General features: G+C 37.5%; 1 protein-coding gene across 13 annotated transcripts in view; it reads left to right on the top strand.

The window, feature by feature from the left end:
* Positions 1-24,778, top strand: part of Disp1 (dispatched RND transporter family member 1) — a 190,690-nt gene extending 165,912 nt beyond the window's left edge. For all 13 annotated transcript variants that reach the window (XM_074048258.1, XM_074048249.1, XM_074048256.1 and 10 more), the window contains 6 exons: positions 2,172-2,201; positions 7,563-7,686; positions 8,522-8,649; positions 8,996-9,093; positions 11,477-11,574; positions 18,607-24,778. In XM_074048258.1, coding sequence (XP_073904359.1) covers positions 2,172-2,201; positions 7,563-7,686; positions 8,522-8,649; positions 8,996-9,093; positions 11,477-11,574; positions 18,607-22,221 — 4,093 coding nt within the window. In that variant the 3' untranslated portion in view covers positions 22,222-24,778. The remainder of the gene's footprint in view (positions 1-2,171; positions 2,202-7,562; positions 7,687-8,521; positions 8,650-8,995; positions 9,094-11,476; positions 11,575-18,606) is intronic.
* Positions 24,779-25,132: the final 354 nt, after the last annotated feature.

The raw sequence follows: 25,132 nt of genomic DNA, 5'->3' as shown, positions 1-25,132 counted from the left end.
AGGGAATTCCATGTATTTGGTCAGCAAATATTTATTTATCTTATATATATTACTCAAACTTTTGGTCTCATGCCCCCTTTACCCTTTCAAAACCTGTCGAGAACATCTAAAGAGTTTTATATGGGTTATAGCTGAAATGTATCGTATTGGAATTGAAACCAAGAAAGTTTAAATTATATAACTCAGTAAAAATAATAATAAAGGGCTGGAGGAATGGTCAAGTGTTAGAGTGCCTGCTTAGCAAGCATGAGGTCCTGTGTTCAAACCCCAGTACTGCAAAAAAAAGAAGAAGAAGAAGAAATAAATAAATAAATAATAAGCCTATTACATGTTAACATAAATAACATTTTCATGAAAAATAATTATATTATAGAAATAAGATGAGTATCATTTCACATTTTTACAAATCTCTTCAATGTGTGGCTTACTAGAAAACAGCAGATTCTCGTATTGTAGCCAACATATTGCAACCTGTGTGGTTGAAATATATGAAGAAAATTTGGGCATGTACATAATTGTCCCTGTGAAAGGGACTCAAACTCCTAGGAGTCTTCAGACCAAACTGCACTTGGGAATAGTGAAACATGAGTAGTGGATTTTGTTTGTTCACCAAATGTTCATCAGAAAGCTTATCATGGCCAGTAAATAGGAAAAGTTAAGCTGGTAGGAATAGTGAGTTTGGAAGTTATAGCTAAGTTTGAAATTTTTCTCCAGTGGCACTGAGGTTTGAAAGCACTCTACCACTTGAGCCACACTCTAGCCCTTTTTTACTTTCATTATGTTTCAGATAGGCTCTTGTGGTTTTTTGTTTTGTTTTGGTTGGGTTTTTTTGCCAGGGACAAGCCTCAGACCACAATCCTCCTAATAGTGAGTATTATAGCTGTGCACCACCACACTCTGCTTATTTGTTGAGATAGAGTCTCCCTAACTTTTTGTCTGGGCTGGCCTTGAACCATGATCCTCCCACTCTCCTCCTCCTGAATAGCCAAAATTACAGGTGTACACCACCATGCTGTCCCCTTTTTTTGAGACATGGTCTCACTGTGTACCCCAGGCTGGCCTCAAATTCACATTCCTCCTGCCTCAGCCTCCCAATTGCTAGGATTACAGCAATTACAGATGTGTGCATCCACCATGCCCAGCTTGGAGGGTTTTTTTTTTTTTCCCCATGTTTTTTATTATTGTTACACTGTGGGTACATTGTGACATTTACAAAAATTCATACAGTATATCATAGATGAATCCACCTCCTTCATCATTCTCCTTTATCCCTTTTCCCCTTATTCCTGGAATAGTTTCAACAGGTCTCATTTTTCCACTTACATACATGTGTACATAATATTTCTACCACAGTCGCCCTCTACATCCTTTCCTTATATCCTCCTCCTCCCACTAGTACAAACTCCCCAGACAGGACCTGTTTTGCTTTCCTGTTCTCTGTCTTTGTTTTAAAAAAAGGACATTTTTGTCACCCAATATAGGATTTTGCCTTGTGATATTTCCATGTATGTATGTATTATAACTCAAATTGGTTCTTCCCCTCTGTTTTCCTCCTTCTTTGGAGCTTCTTCAGCAAGTTTATGCTATGTACTTGGATGGCAGGGAACAAAAGACGAGAGGGAATAATGACACAGATTATGGAGAAGAGGTTATTTGAAATACAGGTCCACACCTTTTAAAACAGATTGTGAGGTCAGGTGTTAAGAAGTTGAAAGGCAGAGGAGCAGCTAGTATCTTGAAGAAGAAATAGATTATTTCTTATACTGTTTTAAAAATAAAAGTGTTGGGAATCCTTAATGAGTATGGAAGTGTCTTGGATTGGAGGTTTAGGGATGAGAATTCCTGTCGTGAGAGGGGAAGACTGAATCTGGTAGCTGGAGGCCCCAAGCATGCAGTGGTGCAGTGTGACTGTGATTCCATCAGGAATGTGGAGGTTTGGAGCCTGGAACAGTGCCACCCTGCTTAGCACTGACATCCATCTCCTGGAGTGCGCTGTGGCCAGCTGGTAGTGTCAAGTCCATATGTATTTCACATTTCTCAATTGGGTTGTCCATTTTAACCCTACTGGAATTCTTCATAGGAAATACAAGCGTCCAATACATATGTGATGCCTTTGTTTTTGTTATAATGCTTTTTTTCTGATCATTTTTCCTTTGTTTTTTTTTTTTCAGGCCATCCAAACCTTTCAAGTTACCAAAAAGGTAAAGTAATTTGAGTCATCTTATTAAATAGTAAACTTACCTGTATGCTTTTCCCCTTCTGCTATTTCCAACTTTTGCATTCATACCTTTTTGAAGGAAAGATAAACTTCCTGACAGTTGGCTGCTTGACAAATCCCTTATCTCCCAAAGTTCCTTTAAATTCTCTTTGTGTCTAATCACCTATATTTGTCTAATTATTTTGCATTTTTTTCCTATAATAAATTGGCTTTTCATTGTGATACTTGTTGAGAAGATACTGTTCTGCCAACCACCAAGACTTGAATACATGGCAGTTCCTTTCAAATGAATTACTGGTTTTTATAAAAATGTTGCATCCGTATTAAAATGGAGGTATTCTTTTATGTGGAAATTGTTAAAACTTATGTTTTCAGTAGAGAAAACTTTAAACGAATAAGTGTTTCACACACACACACACACACACAAAGTAAGCACTATCAGAAAGAAATCCTTATACAATGTGGTACTAGATACAATGTCATTGCATTTGAGAAACTCTTAAGTAATCTTTGAAATTCAGTTGCTAAAGAAACTGAGATGCTGATAACTCCAAAGACTGCCTCGAGATTTCCCATCTCTTAAATTCTATGTAAATTTTAATTAATAAAGCCCTATTCTATTTAAAATGATATTTTGAAATATTAGTAAAACATAATATATAAACTGCATTTTAACCTGTGTGTGTGTGTGTGTGTGTGTGTGTGTGTGTGTGTGTGTGTGTGTGTGTGTGTCTCACTGGGAGTTAAATTGAGGGCTTGAGCATGGTAGGCAAGTACCAACTAAGAGCAGCTCCTGCATTTTAACCATTTTTAAGAGTATAGTGCTGTGGCATTGGGTACATTAACATTGTTATGCAACCATCACCATCATCCATTTCTATCTAAAAGAAATTGAAACTCTACCCATTAAACAATAATTCTGGCCATTTTATTTTGCTACAGCCCTCTTAACCACCACTGTGCTTTTTGTCTATGAATTTGACCACTCTAGGTACCTCATAAGATGTACCTCATAAGATTGAATGATATAATTCTTGCCTTTTGTGTGACTGACTCATGTCACTTAGCATAAAGTCTTCTAGATTTCCTTCCTTTTTAAGGCCTAGTAATATTTCATTGTACTGCATGTATATGCCATACTTTACCGAGTTCTTCCATTTTTGCCAAAAAAAAAGAGGAAAAAACAATAGGAAGAGCTATACAATAAACCTGTCATATTAAGAAAAATAATTTTACTTATCTAAGTAAGGTCTTTAGGTGACTAAAACTTTTGCATTTTGAAATCATTCATTCTGTTATTAGATTGGTATTTTTTAAAAAGTCTTAGTTTCGTTTTTCTAATATATCTACAAATAAATACAACTTCTTCAAAAACAGCCTTCCCTGATTTCTCCTTCCCACCTGAGCTGGAAGTAATCTCTTCCATTATTGAACTCACAAAATATTTTATCTGTGCTCCTCTAAAAATATCTCTCTTTTTACCTGCTTTTGCAGATATTTGTGCACCTGTCTGGTTTTCTGTATTAAGTTTAAGTTCCTTGAGGGCAAGATCTATATCTGCCATCTGTATATTTCCAGAATGCCTTGCATCCTTGCTATTTAATGCTGACTGTTCACATGAAAAAGAGTTCTGTATCCTATTTTTGTGTGTGAAGTTTCTCAGGTTTCAGTCATTGTCCCCATTAAGTTGATAGTTGATGCCACTAGAGACATTGTGATTAATAAACTTTGAAATGCCTGCTCTTATAAGGGACAGGAGGATTCAGGAAGAGTTATTAAGGGAGATGGAAAGAGATAAACCAAGGGAGAAAGAATTTTGGGGAAGGAAGGGATTACTAAAAGTGCTAAATATTGCCCAAGTCAGGAAGGTGGAAACCAAGAATAGTCAGTTGGTTTGGAAGTCAAAGAGAGCAAAGGGCAGACTAGGAGAAGTTACGGTTTGGGCAGTTGATCAGAAAAAGGAAGCCTCTAGTTCAAGGCATTACATTCTGAGAGGCATGGCTCCTCTGCTCAGAGGGAAGGAGAGAAAGAAGAGTGTTTTCAGATAGGCAGCAAAAAAGAGGAAAATTTACTGTGGGGGTATTATAAGTGACCAATTTAAAACAGACCCTTATTTAATGTCACTTGAGTACAAGTTGGCTCTGTAAGACACTTGATTTATTTTTTTAACAGTTATTTCTGATCTAGTTCCAGAGTAAACCCAATAATAAAGTGACTAAGAATCTCTGAGTATGTTTAAAGGACTTTCCATTTGATACCAACCCAGCACAGCATGACAGCCTGAACCAGCATGCCTACTAAACTTAGACTCACAGAGCACCCACCAACACATTTAAGTCACTGTACCATTTCTATTTCCTCACCCTGAAAGAGGAGGATGAGTCTTTCAGCTCTGTGTACTGTTTGAGACTTAACCAACTGAAGAGATGATGGGACTTTTATGTAGCAGTGTCCTGGATAGAGCTGCAGGACTTCACCTCAGGGGTGCAGAGGGAGAACTGCCACCCTGCCTGCCATTCACTGGGAAATGACTCCCTGTTGTAACCCAGGTGTTCACAGATATATTGTGTTATTTTCTAATTGCTGCCCAAATTAGAACAAGTGGGTGAAAGACAAGAATTACCTGATTTGCAGAGGGACATACTACAGTAAAAGGAACGGTCCTTTTGAAAATTATTCTAATGTACATGTGGTTCACTTTCCAAAAAAAATAATGTGCAAGTACTTTTTACTCTTTACTCTTTTGCATGTACTTTGAACTCAGGCTCACCAAGAGTGAAATTATATATATATAGTGGTGAAATTTATAGGGAATTTTTAATTTCCTTTACCTCTTCCATTTTTATTAGATTTTTATCTTGATATTACAAGCATTGTCTGGATTTCATATTGTACATGAAACTTTTGCCCATAGTGATACCATAGCTTAACATAGATAGCAGGAGGAGCAGAGATATTTTCAGCAATTTTGTGGTGTTTAGGAGAAATATTGTCTGATTAAATCTTTCTCAGAATAATTGGGTATCCCCCTACAGTGTTCTACTTATTCAGGATGGTGATATCATTTCTTAAGTGTGAACAGTTTTCTCTAAGGAAGGCCAGCATGTGAAACATCTGCTGTGTGAGGAAGTGGAGTTGTAATATAGTAAGGTTAAATGTGTTTGGTAGAAATGTGCTGAAGTCACTAATGCTGTAAAGTTTCCATATGTAAGTCAGCACACGTATATGGTATATACCAGTGCTGCAAAATCAAAACCAAATGTTTTCAGAGGGAAAAAAAAGCAGTTATTGGAAGAGGTTTTTAAGGTTACTCTGCATGTGTGTGCAGATTTTTCAAACCACAAAACAAAAAATAATAATATGGGTAAATTAAGCCACAATATGAAAACTAAGCAGTGTGGGACCCACTAACCTCTATTAATATTTGTAGGTAAAATGACTAAGTTCTGCTTTGTTTGAAAGAAAATAGATTCATTTAAAATAAAGTATAATGAATAATTGTATGAGCCTGAAGCCATTTTCATTTCACAGGTCTGATATTTTAAAGGTCTAAAATGTGAAGTACTCTTTTAAAGTCTGAAGTAATGAACAGAAAGTCTCAAATGTGTATTGATACAAAGGACTTTATTGCTTCAAAACCAGTTGCTTTCATCTTAGTTTGCATTTGGTGGAGGAGGAAATAAAGGGAGAAAGGTATTTTTTGCATTGGGTGTGTTCTTGAAACATGAAAGCTTCTGATCATTTGGTGTGTACATTTAAATAACCACAGTCAGCACATTGTGATTCATGTGTTTTCATTACATTCGTAATTACTCTTAAAAGGTTATTCCATCTTACCTACTATCATTTTTCCTTAATGAGTTTTTAAATCTAGCATTTGTAGTCAAGTAAATAATGTTCAAACTTTGAGTCCTATGGGTCTGTGTGATTTTTTTTTCACAGAGAAATTAAATACTGGTGGGCTTAGGAATCTTTTATTGTGAATTTGGGGAAGCAGACATTTGTGGCAAGTTTACTTATTACCAGGGTCTTTAGTTTTCCATAAAGCATAATTATGTTATATTTTAATTCCCTTATTAGAATTGTAATTTGAAGTAAATATACCCACAAGGCCAGATCTGTGAAGTTAAGAGAACAGAATATAAAAACCAGCAATTATTCTTAGAAACATATAGTAGCTTTTTGCAGACATTTAGAGCCACCAACTTTATTTGTAATTGCTAATAACATAATTTTGAAGAAACAATTCACAAAATATATGAGTAAGAAACATATTTCAAATGACCCAGAACTAGCCATCATAGTAGCCAAATGAGCTAACACTGTTGAGAATTTGAGAGTTACTGGTCCTCAATTTCAATGTTTTAGGGTTTTCTTCTAATAAAGATTCAAGAAATTAGAAGTTTGCTGAATACACTGTGCATTTTAGAAAAAGTTCAGTTTAATCAGCTTCTGTTGGGCATTCAGAAGTTGGGAAATATTAAGATAATAAAGCATGTCCAGAATATTAAAGAAGGAATAGGGCATTGATTCTTTCAGTTGAAGGTGTCTTGTGAGGGTATGGGAAGGATATCTAGAAGAAATGGCCGATGGTAGGATTGGTAATGGAGAAAAGTTTCTGAGGTAGAGCAAGAAACTGGAGGCAAACTGTAGTGGCTGTAGAGTGGCAGGGTGTTAGGTGTGTTCATTTACTTGATAGATATTTATGGAGCATTTCCTTCAAGGTCCTGTTCTAGATAATGACGTTGCACGAAAGAAGCAGACAAACATCTCTGTCCTCATGGAACTCACCGTCTGATGGGTTCATTAGAGTTTTAACTAGAAGGAAAGATAGGCTTATGGGAAGTGTTTGATTTTGTTACTTTTCAGATTTGCATTACATGTACCTATTTGTCAACTGATTTCTTTTTAAAGAACTGATAGAAGTAACAGGGTAGAGAAAAGAAATAACCACAAACAAAAGCTCTGGAAGAGACTGCAAGGAGGATGGATCCTCTGTTAAAATTGTTTTTCTTTCCACTTAAGAAGCGTGGCTTTTTTGATCTTCTTTTGTCCAAGCATAAATATACATAGAAAATGTTACTTGTCAAATACAGACATTCTGACTCTATGTATCTGTACCTTTATCTCAATAGCTGCTGCTTTATCACAAAAATGAAAAGACAGTGATCCTATAATGTTCTGTTCCAATCACATATAAATACTTACAATCTCATTAGATCTTTAATTGATAAATAACTGTGCTAGGTTTAAAATATGAGGACTTAACAAACTACTCTCATAGGTAGCAAAACCTCAGCATTGGCTCTAAGAGGCCTTCTTTGTGCTTCCTCGTGCTTTGTAGCTATGCGGCCCTGCTAGCCGACTGGCCGGTGGTAGTCTTGGGCATGTGCACTGTATTCATCGTGGTCTGTGCCTTGGTTGGAGTGTTAGTGCCAGAGCTTCCCGACTTCTCTGATCCACTGCTGGTAAGGAGAACTGATCTTGTAGAGTTTATCTCTTTCCTTTAGCCTAAAATGATCTCATGAATTAACTATTTTAATACATGTTGTATTCTATTATTTAGTATTCCACTTCTGTTAAAACCTTTTTGAGCCATTAGAAAGTCTACAACTCTCTTTCAGAAAAGTAAAAACATATTATCTCTATTCTCTGGTTCTGTAAACTCTGTTATCTGTAAACTCTGGTCAAGGAGTTTGCTCACCCTCAAAAATCTAGAAATTTTGCTTCTTTATCTTCAGGTTTAAGATAAAAAGCAAAATATTGGAGAATCTACATAGTATGAAAATATTTTCTTGAAGACTTTAACACCGTCTCTTTTTTCCCCAAAAAGAAGATAAAGGAATTCCAGTGTTACTAACAGAGAGCATGGTCTGATTTTAAGTAAACATTCCTATGGAGTGGAATAATGAGAAAAACGTGATCAAGGATAATGATACATACTCTTTGTAAAACACTGAAACAATGTGTAACAATTTAATTTGTTCATAATTTTTATAAGATCAAACTATTTACTAAATTCTTGGGCATGAATTTGAAAGATAAGCTCTGATAAGTTTTTTTCCTCTTTCCTGAGACATGTAACCAAAGAATCAAAGTGTTTATCTCAGTGAGTAGGTATTCATTATCATGTCAAGTCATCTTGTTTTAATGTAGTTCACCTCTGCAGTAGCTGTGGGGAATATCTGTATTTTCTGCTGAAAGCTGCTCATCACTTTGACATTGCTTTCCCAAATTATTATTAAAACTATATTTAGTCTGAACTGAAATACACTAATGGAAACTTACAATATTTTGCCTTAGGGTTTTGAACCAAGAGGAACTGCAATAGGCCAGAGACTGGTCACATGGAATAACATGGTGAAAAATACAGGCTACAAAGCAACATTAGCAAATTATCCCTTTAAATATGCAGATGAACAAGCCAAAAGGTAATCGTTTGTTCTTATCTACTTTTAAACAAAACATTACTTAGCAAATCCTTCTTTACTGCCTAAACTAAAAAGGTTTTTAAATGTGAGGCTCAGAATCGTTTTCCAGTGTTTATTTAACTTGTCATTAAAAAGATTTTATTGTAGTAGGATGAAAAGGTAAGGTTTTTCCTTTTCTTTTTCTTTTTGAGAAGGAAGAAAATTAATGTTGGTTGCTTACATTAATCTTTCCAATTTAATGTCAAGTGCTAAATAGGTTGTGGCTTTGACATGTCCTGCTACTGGTGTGCTTATTCCTTGAAATAGATAGAACTTTATTGAACATCAAATTATCATTCCATTTTAGCCATCGGGATGATAGATGGTCAGATGATCATTATGAAAGAGAGAAAAGAGAAGTGGACTGGAACTTCCACAAAGACAGCTTTTTCTGCGATGTTCCAAGTAAGTGAGTAGCATCATAGATGAACCAACCCCTCACTGGTTTCCTAGCGCTCAAGATGGTACATGATCACATTCTATAACAGTGTATGGTCAATCCACAACTTCACTGTTTCTAGCATTCCTAAAAAGATTTTAGCTAAATAAGTTACTTTACTTCTCATAGGTTAACCACTGGTTTTAATTTATCTATAATAAAAACTAAGAAAGAGATAATTGAGTTGGTTTAATTTTAAGGAAGAGATAAATTTTATTAAATTCTTGACCTTGCCTGAAATTTCAAGCCATATTTCAAAATCTTTATACTATTTATACATCAAGTTAAAATACATATTTTTAATTGAAATCTAAAATAATCTATTATCAATTTTTAAAGCTTTGGTTCATTAAAAAACATAGTAAGAGCCTTTCTATGTATCTATTTCATCAGTTAAGAGTAGAGATAGAGAGATGAGCAAAATGCCGTCCATAGAGCCAAAGTTTGAATGCCTCATGGGAGTGGCAGGTGGTATGAGTGAATAAAGCTAGCTGGGTATAAGATGTTGGAATTGGTAGTGGATATGGAGCACTGAGAGCACCTGTCCTAGCTTAAGAAACCAGCTGCTGCTTAACTGTAGCAAAATGGGGGCCTGTGGAAATGAGGGCCCAAATGTTACAAGAACTTTCCATAGATCAGGAATCCAGATTTTATGTTGGCCACAAACTCCCTATGGAAAATTTACCGTAACATAAAGTCAGCCTGTTACTCTGCAGCTGCCCAGGAAGAAGGAACACAAGGCATAGAGGAAATACAGATGAACATGTAAGACATTGATTAGCCGCAGCAATTATGCAAGAAATTGTGATAATTATAACTTCTAATTAGGTGAATATTAATATAGAGTTCTTTTGGTTTCAACTTTGTGTTGTTGTTGAAAACCCCTCTTAAATGTGTATATTCCTTTCTTATTAGAACACTACAGGACCTGCTTGATTTCTAGATCTTGCCTAGCTCTCAGTATCTTTATTTTGTATATTATTCCACTATATAGTAATCAAGAGGGAGAAAGTAGATTAGGCAGAATCTTATACTGATCTGGGAAGCAACGTAAGTTTCCTTTTCTGTCTCTTTCTTAAAAATAATTTAGAAAAAACATGAACTTTAGTTTTATGTTCTGGTTGCTTTATTTCTCTCAAAGTATTACTATACATTATTGTTTAACCAACATCTGTTAATGTTGTAACTAGGAAGAACATTAGCAAATTCATGAAATATAGTCCTGTTTATATTTCAATAGTCTAAACCAAATATTTGTCTCCTAAATAATAGTTTTTGCCTTGACATTAGTGGCTCTATTTTATGAAATGTTTGTTTCCATAAGACTGATTTTGTATCCAAAATCAATCTACATAAGATAATAGCTATTTGATGAAGACAAGAGTTTACTAAAGAAAACTTAATGATCATGAATAAAACCTTTTGTTATAAATCTTTTTTCATAAGTTTGTCAATTAATTTTGTTAGTGCAATTGGGCATTTCAAGTAACATAAAATTAGTTTATTTTACTTGATACATATTAAAATTTTTTATGACAGAAGCAGTACTTACAGAACACTTATTTTTCATTATCTCATTTAATTCTCACAACTATTTGAGAAAGATGTCACTATCACCATTTTACAAATGAGGAAGCGGGGTCAGAGAAGTTGTTAGATGTGTAAGGTCACACAGATAGTAAATGACAGACTGTGGCTATAGCCAGATATCATAGTTAGTATTAATCTGATTTCAAAACATTTTTTTTAGACTGTGGCATACCAAACAGGTCATGAATCCAATTTGTGATCCTGGCCAGCATTCAGTTCATGGGTTGCTTTTAAATTCATCACCTATCATCTTTCCTCTATAGTTAGCTACCAGAGAAAATGTCTTTTTAATCCATTGTTGATATTCCATAGTGCATTGCCTTTGATTTTATATACCATTATGGTGATCTGTTGTGAAATTAACAGGTATGCATTCAATTAATTTCCTGCTAAAAACTCTTATGGATTTTCTTCCTAATTATAATCTGATCACAGGTACATTTGTTATATATATATATATATATATATATACACTTCAATTTTAACTTGTTGTAAATACACAAAGGCTTTGAGCCAAAGGAGTATTACAGCATTTTTCTTTTTTTCACATTTTGTCCTGAAATTTATTGAAGGAAAGAATTTCTTGCTGCTAATGAATTCAAAATTCCCACTTTGAATTGTTTCTGAGTTTTAACAAATAAGTTAATAATTTATAAACTTTTTCTTTTCTTTCTTTTCTTTTCCTCCCTACCTCCCCCTCCCTCTCTTCCTTCCTTTCTTCCTCTCTTTCTTTTTTCTTTGTTATTTTTAAATTACCAGGTGACCGATACTCCAGAGTAGTATTTGCTTCAGCAGGAGGGGAGACATTGTGGAATTTACCTGCGATTAAATCAATGTGCGATGTGGATAATGCCAGGGTATGTAAAATACAGCTCATCCATTTAGCAAAAATAAGGCTGTACTAGTGAAACTTCTCCTGCTTCCCCTGGTGTCTGATCAAATGAAAGTACTTAAGAGGCTTACTTACTGAGGAGTACACAGCAGCAAACAGGCTTTGCATTCTTTCAGAGCCCAGGATCAAAGTGTGCCTGTTTCCCCATCTCTAAGATATACTGTCTTCCTTAATCTTCTTTTCCTTTGCCACTCATGTTTTTTCTCCATGACAGTCTCTTCCATTATTTCACAGTATATTTTTTAGGGCAATAGTTAAGACTAAATTTTATTCTTTTATTATATTTTCTCTCTCTAATCTAGTTTCATTGTTCTATACATCCTCCCCTCAAAGCAGTTGTCAGCATCTTAGTTATGCAATTAAATGCCTGCCTCTCTAGAAATCAATGGGTTATTCCAGCCAGTGACCTCAAAGGAGAGGTTAGGTAGTAAGCTAGGAAAAGGGGACATCAAAGGACATAAATTCATTATCTGTATAACTGGCCCCAGTAATCCAATCCAGATTGTCCCCAGCTCATCTAGAGCTTGCTGTTTTAGAAAACACCAGGATGCAAGAAGACAGGTACTTCCTCTCTTAGACTTCTCCAGATCCAAACAGATGACAGCATTAGAACAGTAAAGTTAGCATCTGGGTTGGGAAGAGCTGTCCGTTTCATGTGTTCTATTTAGAGAAACTGCTGTCTGCTCTCACTAATGGACCTGTCCTCCAAGTGCAGCAACCATGCAGAAAAGGAACTCATTGGCATAACTCTAAAATGTAAATTCACTGGTTAGTTAAAAAGCAAGTCATCTGCCCTGCTAAGAGCTACTCTGATATCCCAATACAACCTCCCACTCTATCAACAGGATTTCTGAATAAAATAGGAGGTAGAAGGAAGTCTTAGAGGCCACCTAGCCCAACAGTCAGGTCCTTGCTTGGAAACTATGAATATATTTCTCCTTGTCTTACATGATATCTCTTATATAGAAAATTAGCCCTAAAGCAGTAAGCATATAACAACACTTACTATGTACAAAACTTTATGCTAGGTACTTGTACATGACTTACCACAGGCCTGTGACTTTGAGATTTATTTAAAACACCTTGTAACAGGTGAGAAGTTAAGCCAGTTTGGCTCCTTTATCTTCACACCGTGGATGAGCACACTCAATACTTTCTGCTCCTCATTAGTGCTTCATCTTCAGACCTTCCCTTCCCTGAAGACTCTGAAGTGATTGAATTCACTCAACTAATTAATAGCTGATAATTGTCAAGTATTAATCATGTGCCAGGTAGTGTTCTCAACATTTTGATGAGCTATTTCATTTAATCTTCATTGTAGTATATGAACTAAACACCATTCTCTGACCATTTTACAGAGGAAAGTTTATACATATGGTAAGTGACAAATCCAGGATTTGAACCCAGCCAAGACTAACTCCAGAATGTGCCCTTACACACTGTGCGTTGTCTTCCATAATAAAAGGATACCCTACCCCATTTTTGTTTTGTTTTACTATATATGCTCTTTTCTCACTCAAAGGAACCATCGTCAACATGGCCTGCACTAAGTATTTGTTGTGTTTTTTTAAGAGCTAGCAGTTTATTCCTTGAGTGTGTATTACATTCTGAATGGACTTAAAGACTTAGGAGCTGCTGTGCAGTACTGTGCTATGATAATGTGGCATGACATAGCATTCGTCAGTGAAATTATGCCAAATGATGAAAACCAGAGTACTGAGTTAGCTTACAGAAGGCATACAAAAATAGGCTAAACAAGTTAAATGAATTATATGAAAGGAGAATAATGGGAAGAAAATAACGAAGCTAAGGATGAGATTTTAGTATACATGAATTCATATCCCACAATCCTCTGTCTCCTGATGGTGAGCTACAAACTTTTCTCTAACCTCTCAGCAACCAGAGAGGAAGAGAAAGGATTTCATATAAGTGGCAAAAGCCAATGAGAGGGTGATAAATAAATATATTTTTTAGAAAAAGCCCAGGTTTTCTTCATGCTAAGGGGAAAGTGAGAAACAGTCACACTAGTTTTGATAAAAGAAGTATAGTGTTATTTGCAAAGGTCTTAACAGTGTTCTTATAGGCACTCCAATACTGAATCTCAGAAGATTTGGAAAACATATCTTAGGTAGACTGATAGGAGAATGTTATAGCAAAAGTATTTCTACAAGGGATTAAAACAATGAAATCTAAACTTGTCTTTCTAATGGTTTAATTTGATGTATTTGTATAATTTAGACTAAAGGAATAGAGGGTGTACTTTTTTTGTCTGAATATTTCTCTCTACTGGGCTCATGATAAAGATTGGACAACTATGAGTTCAAGCACATTTTGAAAGACATCCCAAGACATATGTCCAAATGAATGGTTGGCATGGTCAGTTACAGATTTATACCAACAAATGAATAAATAAGCAATTAAGTCCTTCAAGATTGATCTAAAAAATATGGTTATAATTTTTACTTGTTAAATTAATGCTTTTTAACCAAGTTCAAACACCTTTGTATTCTAGTTTCAAACTCTCCTCTGAGCCCAGAATAATAAACCTTTCTCATAATGATAATATACTCATCTAATATCTTAAGTAATAACTTGGATTAATAGTTCAGCTTTCATATTTCTACTCTACCTTTTTCTGGTCTCCCAGTTCACTACCCTTTTACAATTTTTGTTTGTTACAGTGGTTTGAGCAGACAGTCCTGAGACTCCTTGGCAGTCTTTCCTTTGCACCTCTCAATCCTGGTTATTGTACTTAAACACTTGATTACTAACACTCTCAAGTTAAATGGGACACAACCAAATGACACAGAGCAGAAGAGCTTAATTGTCGATGGGTCATCTCCAGAAAATGTCTGGTAATCAGTGTAATATGTCAATGATGCCAGATGCTTCACTTGTCTTCTGCCTATGTTTACAGCATATTTCATGCAAACTCCAGATTCCATTTAAATTGCATGCCACTTAAACTAACAGTTCAGAGAGGCACAGTTTTCCAAAGCAAATGGCTCTGTTTCTGAGGCTGTTGTTCACTTCTTAACAGAAGTGATTGTTTTCTTAGATTCTTTCAACAGGAGCCTCAGTTCCTCTGATGCTCTTCGTTGTTTCCTTATTCCCTTAGACATCCTAAGGGACACACTGGCAGACAATCAGTAACTGTGTTTCTCCAAACTTGATTCTGCTGGAAACTGTATACTCATAGTAGTCTTTGCACTTGGTAGATATTGGAGTTTTGAGGACTCAGCTTATAAAAAGGATTTGAAATTTGATATCTGGACTTTGGCTTACCAGGTGACTTGAGTGGATAGCTAGAATCCCCCTGAAGCTTAGAATAGCCCAGAGATGTATTTTCTGGTTCTTGTTTTAAGGAGAGCTGCAGAGTGTTTGCCTTCTCTCTCCTTCCTAGGCTCCTCTCAAGCTTCACTACATGGAACACTTGGTTATAAGGGGAAGGAGAGTCTAGTAGTCAATTGAACCTAGTATTAAGGGCTTAATTTTCCTCTCACCTTCTCAAAATATCTCCAATTTAGCCAGTAGTTTTAAAAGTTAAGGTATTATTTAAAACTCTGCTGGTTTCTTGTTTTTCTCTCCACTTCCTTTACCCCATATTTTAAGTCAACTCCACCCATGCTACTATCTAACTAGAGAAGTGTGCAAAGGCATGTTATAACCTCAAGCAAAATTGTTCCCTAAGACATCCAGTTTGTGAACAACTAGACTTAACAGGACTTTATGCCTCTCGAGTCATAAAAAAATTGCTTTCACAAACTCCATTTTTATTTTTACAAACTTTAAAGATTTTGAAACTATGCTAGTGAATCATTTTCTAAAAATATGGTAAAATATAACTGCCTTCCTCATGAAGAAATACCTGCTTGCCAGTCTCTTTAAGTCTCACACTATAACACATACCTCTGTATCTGTCAGCCACAATGACAAAGTTAGCTCTGCTATCACATCATACTTTCAGACTTAGGTGTTCTTTCTGCAGGTCCTGTAAGCCCTCACATAAAATATTGCTACTTATCACATCAAATTACAATTATTTCAGTACCACCAAAAAATTACGATTATTCATCTTTCTGTCTGATTTCCCTGCCACCTTGAGAACAACTTGAGGCAAGTATCACTGTGCCCTGTTCATCTTGTGCAAGTGTTCAGTTAATAGTTTTTTTTTCCTTTTAAATGGATAACATTTGGACTTACTCCCTGAAAGCGTGGACAATTCCATGAGCTCCATTCCTTTAAATTCAAGACACTGGTATCTAACTTAGGGTACTTAGAGAGTGTCTTTTTTCTGTCCATATTTCTTACCTATAAGAATCCTCAAAAACAGTTTTTCCAAATGTTGTGCATCAGCCAACACCACTTTTGAATTTGAGGTTTGGTTCCCCAGAGGCAAACTGTATTTATTTTTGATAGCAGCCATCAAAATAGTAGTTGGTCTGTATAATGTCCAATTTTTTAAATCTTTGGTCAAATATACACATTTAAAAGCCCACTATTATTAGGAAAGGTTATTCACAGACAAAGTTCTATGTTTTTTTCCCCCAGTTTTAGCTAGCAACCATAGTTCCTTTAGCTTTGGCATTTGAGTATTTTAGCAATTACAGATATGTTCCTTCTAGCTGATGGTGAGTTTCATAATGAATACAATTTATTTTCTTCCATCTGAGACTCAGGCATCAGGGTTGCATTACCTTTCTTTCAATTCACCAGGCTGACCCCAGGGGCTTGCACATTATTTCTTTGTGGAATGAAACTGGTTGTCTGCCATGAAAACCAGAGAAATTTCCTGTTATTTATTAGGTGGTCCTGTTTTCCCCAGGTTAGCATAAGTGAATGTTTTTATCTAGAAACAATTGATTATGAATTATTCTGGTTTATGAAATGTTAATTAATGCTTTTTAGAAATGTGACAGTAAATATTATTTTAGTGTATTGAATAAAATCCTTGGCTCATCTTTTTTCTACTCCAATAGAGTATCTTTTAAAATCAAACAAGCAACTTTTTATTATGGAAAAATTCAGGCATATATAAAAGTAGAAAAAAATAGTAGAATAAATCCTCATGTGCAGTTCACCCAGCTTCAAGCGTTCCCAACACATAGCCAAATCATCTATACTTCATACCTTCAAGCGTTCCCAACACATAGCCAAATCATCTATACTTCATACCACACATTAGTCCTGGTGGTAAAGTGTACTTGATAGCCAGGGTTTAGGCATAATAAGCAACTTGGTTCTTAGATAACTTGGAGTTCCAAAAAGATGATTTGTGCCAATTTCTCTGCTTTGGAAAGATATTTCAATGAATGGTTGACAATGCCTAGTTTAATCAAGGTAAAGGGTGATTTTAATCATGAAAAAATATTCATGCCCACCTTGAACTTTGGAGTTTCTTCCCTAGAACAGTCTTTGGTAAATAAAAATGAGAGACATTGATAGAACTGGACATCCTAGATCTGGTCCTAAACAGAAGTGTCTGGTCAGGCTCAAGAGAGGGGAAGAGGGGCCACTTATCTAACTTACAGAATAGAATTGTGCAGACTTCCCCATGATCCACTAATGGCAGTAATGGAAGAACTTTTCAATTTACCATGACAGGAATAGCCATAGAAGGGAAGGCTTTTCCAGAGTAGTGTTTAAATAAAATTCTTTGTCCACACTAAGTCCACAGTTACCATAGCTGCTGATATGCACCAGTTCCCTATTTACAAAAAGAGAAAGTTCCCAAAAAGGGTTTTAGATAAACAAGCATACTTATTAATTGACACATTATTGAAAATCAGATATAAATACTTTAATTTTAAAACATTGCCCCTTTCTATTCATATTTCAGAAACAATTTTAGTCTAAATCTTTCATGAGTTTTGACATCGATCCTTTGGATATTACCAGGGTAGCTTTTTGCTATGCCAATTTTTATTTTACTGTTTGAGCTACTATAACAACATACCTTAGACTGGATAATTTATAAACAACAAATTTTTTCTTGTAGTTCTGGGAATTGAAAAGCCTAATAGCAAAGGGCCGGTAGATTTGGTGTCAGATGAGAGCCAGTCTTCATAGGTGGTACCTTCTACATGTCCTGGTGCAACTCCTTGGAACTTTTATAAGGGCGTTAATCCCATTAATCACCTTCCAAAGACCCTGCTTCTTACTACTGTCACACTGGGGATTAGCATTTAAATTTCAGGGACCATAAACATTCAGACCATACTAGTTTTGTTTGTGTGTGTGTGTGTGTGTGTGTGCGTGTGCGTGTGCGTGTGCGTGTGCGTGTGCGTGTGTGTGTGTGTGTGTGTGTGTTACTGGGGTTTGAACTTGGGATCCCGCTTGCTAGGCAGGTGCTCTACCACTTGAGCCACTCTGCCAGCCCTCTTTTGTGTTGGGTATTTTCAAGATAGGGTCTCCTGCATTATTTGCACAGCTGATCTCTGATTTCTAAATAGCTAGGATTATAGGCATGAGCCACCAACACCAGGCCATAGTAGTTTTCTAGGGAATAACATCTTTGCTTTTACTGAGTGTTTACTGAGATTTAATACCTTTGTCATCAAAAATTTCATGCTGATAACCAAAAATTTTAGGCAGAGTCACACATTAGTTTCAAATATCAATTGAACATTGGTTTTCTTAATCCTGTAAGTTCAGAAGATTCAAAATCTATCCACTTTGTTGCTTTTTAGAGTGACTTTTGAAAAAGCTTATTTACTAAGTAAGCGTTTATCTCCCTTAACTCAGCACGGTACCAGTTGACATTGCTTCACACTTGTATGTCATTTCCAAACAGTGGGCCACTGTTGAAGATTAACCTTTACAGTACCCCATAATATGAGGTTGATTTGGGGGGAAATCTCACTTTGTTTGCAAACTGATACCTAATTTAAGAAGATAGTTATTTACCTTCTATAACTTTCTCTGTCCCTCAAAGCAAATAGTGATCTTCCCAATCACGAACCCATTTAAACTCCAATCCTGTGTGTCTGTCTCTCAGATCAGATCTCATCCCCAGTTTGGCGATCTCTGCCAGAGGACCACTGCTGCTTCCTGCTGCCCCAGCTGGACACTGGGGAACTACATTGCCATTCTGAACAACAGATCATCCTGTCAGAAAATTGTCGAACGAGATGTCTCTCATACATTGAAGCTCCTTCGTACCTGTGCCAAGCACTATCAAAATGGCACACTGGGGCCAGACTGCTGGGACATGGCAGCCCGAAGAAAGGATCAGCTCAAGTGCACCAATGTGCCACGCAAGTGTACCAAGTACAATGCCGTATACCAGATCCTCCACTATTTGGTAGACAAGGACTTCATGACCCCAAAGATGGCTGACTATGCCATGCCAGCTTTAAAATATAGCATGCTCTTCTCACCCACAGAAAGAGGGGAGAGCATGATGAACATTTACCTGGACAACTTCGAAAACTGGAACTCTTCTGACGGTGTCACAACCATCACTGGGATCGAGTTTGGTATCAAACACAGTTTATTTCAAGATTATCTTCTCATGGATACTGTGTATCCTGCCATAGCCATTGTGATTGTCCTTCTAGTCATGTGTGTCTACACCAAGTCCTTGTTTATCACTCTCATGACAATGTTTGCAATAATCAGTTCCTTGATTGTCTCCTATTTTCTCTATCGTGTAGTATTTAACTTTGAATTTTTCCCTTTTATGAACCTCACTGCACTCATTATTTTGGTTGGGATTGGAGCAGATGATGCCTTTGTCCTGTGTGATGTTTGGAACTACACGAAATTTGACAAGCCTCACGCTGAAACTTCAGAAACAGTAAGCATCACCTTGCAACATGCCGCCCTCTCCATGTTCGTCACCAGTTTTACCACTGCTGCTGCCTTTTACGCTAACTATGTTAGCAACATTACAGCAATCAGATGTTTCGGGGTGTATGCGGGGACAGCTATACTGGTGAATTATGTTTTGATGGTCACATGGCTCCCAGCCGTTGTTGTTCTGCATGAGCGATATCTCCTCAATATATTCACTTGCTTCAAAAAGCCACAGCAGCAAGTGTATGATAACAAAAGCTGCTGGACAGCGGCCTGCCAAAAATGCCATAAAGTACTTTTTGCCATTTCAGAAGCATCACGAATTTTTTTTGAAAAAGTATTGCCATGTATCGTCATTAAATTTCGCTACCTTTGGCTCTTCTGGTTCCTTGCCTTAACTGTAGGTGGGGCCTACATCGTGTGTATAAACCCAAAGATGAAACTGCCCTCATTGGAATTATCTGAGTTCCAGGTGTTCAGGTCGTCCCATCCTTTTGAAAGATATGATGCTGAGTACAAAAAGCTTTTCATGTTTGAGCGTGTTCACCATGGAGAGGAACTCCACATGCCCATCACAGTAATCTGGGGTGTGTCCCCAGAAGACAGTGGCAATCCACTAAATCCCAAGAGTAAAGGGAAGCTGACGCTGGATAGCAGTTTTAACATTGCTAGCCCAGCTTCTCAGGCCTGGATTTTGCACTTTTGTCAAAAACTAAGAAACCAAACATTCTTCTACCAAACTGATGAGCAGGACTTCACCAGTTGCTTCATTGAGACATTCAAACAGTGGATGGAAAACCAGGATTGTGATGAGCCTGCCCTGTACCCATGCTGCAGCCACTGGAGCTTCCCCTACAAGCAAGAGATTTTTGAACTGTGCATTAAAAGAGCCATCATGGAGCTGGAAAGGAGTACAGGGTATCATTTGGATAGCAAAACCCCAGGGCCAAGGTTTGATATCAATGATACTATCAGGGCAGTAGTGCTAGAGTTCCAAAGTACATACCTCTTCACACTGGCTTATGAGAAGATGCATCAGTTTTATAAAGAGGTGGACTCATGGATTTCCAATGAGCTGAGTTCAGCGCCTGAGGGCCTCAGTAATGGCTGGTTTGTCAGCAATCTGGAGTTCTATGACCTCCAGGATAGCCTCTCCGATGGCACCCTCATTGCCATGGGGCTCTCAGTGGCTGTTGCATTTAGTGTGATGCTGCTGACAACATGGAACATCATCATAAGCTTCTATGCCATCATTTCAATAGCTGGAACCATATTCGTCACTGTCGGTTCTCTTGTCCTCCTGGGCTGGGAGCTGAATGTTTTGGAGTCTGTCACCATTTCAGTTGCAGTTGGCTTGTCTGTAGACTTTGCCGTCCATTATGGAGTCGCATACCGGTTGGCTCCAGATCCTGACCGTGAAGGCAAGGTGATCTTCTCTCTGAGTCGCATGGGCTCTGCAATTGCCATGGCTGCTCTGACCACCTTCGTGGCTGGGGCTATGATGATGCCCTCCACAGTCCTGGCCTACACCCAACTGGGCACCTTCATGATGCTCATCATGTGCATCAGCTGGGCTTTTGCCACCTTCTTCTTCCAGTGCATGTGTCGGTGCCTTGGACCACAGGGTACCTGTGGTCAGATTCCTTTACCCCAAAAACTACAGTGTAGTGCCTTTTCCCATGCCTTGTCTATAAGTGCTGGTGACAAGGGACAAAGCAAAACGCATACCATAAATGCTTATCACTTAAATCCCAGGGGCCAAAAATCTGAACTGGAGCATGAGTTTTACGAACTAGAACCTCTGGCATCCCACAGCTGTACTGCCTCAGAGAAGACCACTTATGAAGAGACACACATCTGCTCTGAATTTTTTAACAGTCAAGCAAAGAATGTAGGAATGCCTGTACACGCAGCCTACAAAAGCGAATTCAACAAAAGCGCCAAAAATGAAACAAACTCTGCCTTGTTACCACCCTCTCTGGAGCAACATACCATGTGCCACTTCTTTTCTCTGAACCAGAGATGTAGCTGCCCAAACGCCTACAAACACTTAAAATATGTCCCACACTCTTGCCAGCAGATGGGCGACTCTTTGTGCCACCAATGTACTCCTACTGCTAGCAGCTTTGTTCAAATCCAAAACGGGGTGGCACCTCTGAAGGCCACACACCAAGCTGCTGAGAGTTTTGTGCATCCCATCCCACATATCCATCACTGTCCCTGTCTTCAGGGCCGAGGAAAGCCACCTGGAATGCAGAATTCTCTGCCTAGGAATTTTTTCCTTCACCCAGTACAGCACATCCAGGCCCAAGACCAAATGGGTAAGACCAGTGTACACAGTCTTCAGAGCATAGAAGAGCAACTTCCAAGGATGGCAGAGCCAGTACCATTTGTCTGCAGAAGCACTGGACCTTTCCAAAAAGCATGTTGTGATCCTGAGAATAACCAAAGGGGACTCTGTACAAATAGGGACATGGGGGATATGGAGGGCAGTGGAGGGACTGAAACCAAGATCTCTGGTTTACCCAATCAGACCATCAAAGCAGAGAGGAAAGTGGAGCTGAGTCTGTCACAGACTGATGTAGCTGCAAACTCAGAACATTTAAGTCAGAATGAACCAAAATTTATATTTAACCATTTAATGGGGGAGGCTAGTTACAGGTCCTGCCCAAACAATCCACAAAGTTGTGGCAGAATTGTGAGAGTAAAGTGCAATTCTGTGGACTGTCAGATGCCAAACCTTGAAGCCAATGTGCCTGCTGTATTAACACACTCAGACCTGTCTGGTGAAAGTTTGTTAATAAAAACACTATAATAAATATAGCATTAATTTCAGAACCAATGCCTTGGTTTCTTTTGAAATGGGTGTACAATCCAGAAACTTAGAAAGGGAGGTTAAAAATACAGGAGCAGGCATGTTTCATCTTGTTAAAAATTACAGAATATTTTCATGTTCCATTTGAACAATGAACAAACTCACAGATCTAATGAGTGCATTAAGATTATTGCATTCTCTGATTACTAGATTTTTTATTTCAAAAAATAGTCTTACATTTTTACTTAGCTTGAAAAATAATGCCTCTCCTACAGCAGTGAATTGGAGATTTTTTAATTTTTATTTTTGAATTAGCGTACATTAATAATATGAGATTTCACTGTGATAATTCCATACATGCATACAGTGTACTTTAAACAAGTTCACCCCTTCATTATAATTCCATTTTCCCCTTTTTTCTCATTCCTCCCTTTTCAAACAGTGTTTGTTGGTGTTCATTATGTTGTATTCTTTCTCTCTCTCTATATATATAACATGCTTTGATACTCTTCACTCCTCAGTATCCTTTCACCCTGAACCAGAGATTTAAAGTTTGAGTAATCTAGACATTCCGGTTCTCTCAGGCAGTCATATGTATCTGGTATCTTTATCCTGATGTATTTGGTTGGCAGTAATCAAGACTTTTGATTGCTCAATATAAATACTAGTAATTGTCCTCATGTTAATAGAGCCACTTCAGTTAGAGTCCAGTAACTAAGAAACATTGAAATTTATATTTTTGGTGATGCCTCATTTAAAAATTAATTGCCAAGCACCTTAGTAGTGCATTCCTTTTGTTTGAGGAAGCCATAACTTCATTGTCCATGAAGCCAATGACACATTTATATCCAAACTGGTATCTTTCCCACATTAGCCAAAATGTATGCTTGTTCAGTGATCACATCTACCTACCTAGGAGTCATGGTCATTGTTTTGTGTTAGGCCACAATTGGTGCTACAAAGCAGGTGGGGGGAGGAGGGAACAGACAGACATGAATGAAGAGATGTAATCACCCAACATTGTACTGCCCCTTCAGAGGATAAATTGCATGATGATAATAGTCCTAGCCTCCTGAGGCCTTCTGAACAAGGGATCTTGTATGAAATTTTGCTTCTATCTCTGGGCCTAATGGGCCATGTTCAGGAGACTTCTTTCTCTTACATTAAGCCATGTCTCAAGACATGCTAGAGTGACTTCATTGTGCAGCTAACACCTGGAAATGCTAAGCCTGCAGGCAGGATCTTAAGTGACACTGTATCTTTCATTAGATCAGTCTGCAGTAATTGAGCTGTTGGAGCATGCTTTCTGGGTAATACTTCAGATTACCCATCACAGCATGTCATCTGATACTACATGCCTATACAGGGAGAGCCCACTATGCTCTGCTTTCTCCCAGGCTTCTACCTCCAGTTTGGTCCTCGAAAGAATCTAGTGGAATATTTCTAGATACAGAGAAAGTTTCTTTTAAAAATTTATGTTAGTTATTTTCTAAGAATAATTTTCCAAATTAGACTTGCATATTATCCTAGGGCCTGAAAAAAAAAAAAAGCTGTCAAGAGCTGGAAGGGATCTTATGGGTCATTGACTTCAGTCCATCTCCACCAAACTACATCTCTGTTAAGTAGCTTTCCAGCTTTTTCTTGAATACTTCAGTGACAACTAACTCACTTCATGTCCAACTCAGATGAACCAAAATCTGTTGTTTTTGTGCCAGTTGGTCCTCATTCTGTTCTCGGGAGTGAAAGCAAACATCTCTAATCTTTCTGCCGTATGGCATCTCTTCAGACATTTGAAAACTAATCACATCTTCTGCCTGGCTTCCCCAGCTCACTCAGTTGTTCCCCAGTTAAACACCGATGGAACAATTATGGTCTCCTTTGGGAAGTTTGCTAAATTCCTTCTGCACGTGTACTACACAAAAGAGACTCTGATAACACTCCCATGGGAAAGACCATCCCCCAGGAGAAAGGGTGCTACTCCTGTTACTATAGTTAGAGTTGGATGTCTGCTTGGCTCAAATTTTGTAGCCAACGCTTATGCAGCCTAGAGGGAAGAAACCGGCTCTCCCATACTGCTGCTGACACTGCTCCGAAGTTTTCACATTGGAGCTCAGGAGCTATGTCCATTCCCATGGCATTTAATTCTGTTAGATAAATAGGACATGAGAAAAAAAAAGAGAAACTTGAAAACAGGGCTCATCATACCCAATGCTAGCTTCTTTTCCTTCTGAAATATGTTATCAGGTTGGCTAATGAAAATTGAGTGTACCCAAAGCACTTTTTTTTTTTTTGCAGAGTATGGACACAGATTGAATTGATGGGTGATAGGAGACACAAATTTCTTTACAGATAGTCTTTCCTATCTCATTTGTTTTAGAAAATGGGAACAAAGTGAGTAGTCTTAGCTACTTGGGAAGAGGAAGCAGGAGGATTTTAAGTTCGAGGCAAAGTTAGGTATACCCTATCGCAAAAACAAAATATACACACGCACATACACACACACACACACACACACACACACACACACACACACACACACACACACACACACACACACGTAAAATGGAAACAGTGAGAGGAGATGGAGAAACATCCTGTCTTCCCCTTGGCCTTTATCAGGCCTTGCTCTGGTTCCAAAGGCTCAAGGAGCCTTTTCTCCTCCCCAGCTCTGCTTAATTACCCTGAACCTTGAATATGGCAGTGAACCCTTTACACATTTATTTTATCTGTGGGCTTGGACTTTGAGTTTATTTACTGTTTTTCACATGGTTGGTTTTGTTTTGTTTTTAAAGAATTCATATGCTGTAGTTAGAAAGGTTTTTTTTTTAAGCATTTGTTTTTAATTCCCCATTACTTTGCAACAAAGGCTCACAATTTCTAGTTCTGTTTCACAATCTTCATACATTATCCT

The sequence above is a fragment of the Castor canadensis genome, chromosome 11, assembly GCF_047511655.1.
Source record: "Castor canadensis chromosome 11, mCasCan1.hap1v2, whole genome shotgun sequence".
Taxonomy (NCBI): Eukaryota; Metazoa; Chordata; class Mammalia; order Rodentia; family Castoridae; genus Castor; species Castor canadensis.
This window is presented reverse-complemented; position numbering and strand designations above follow the sequence as displayed.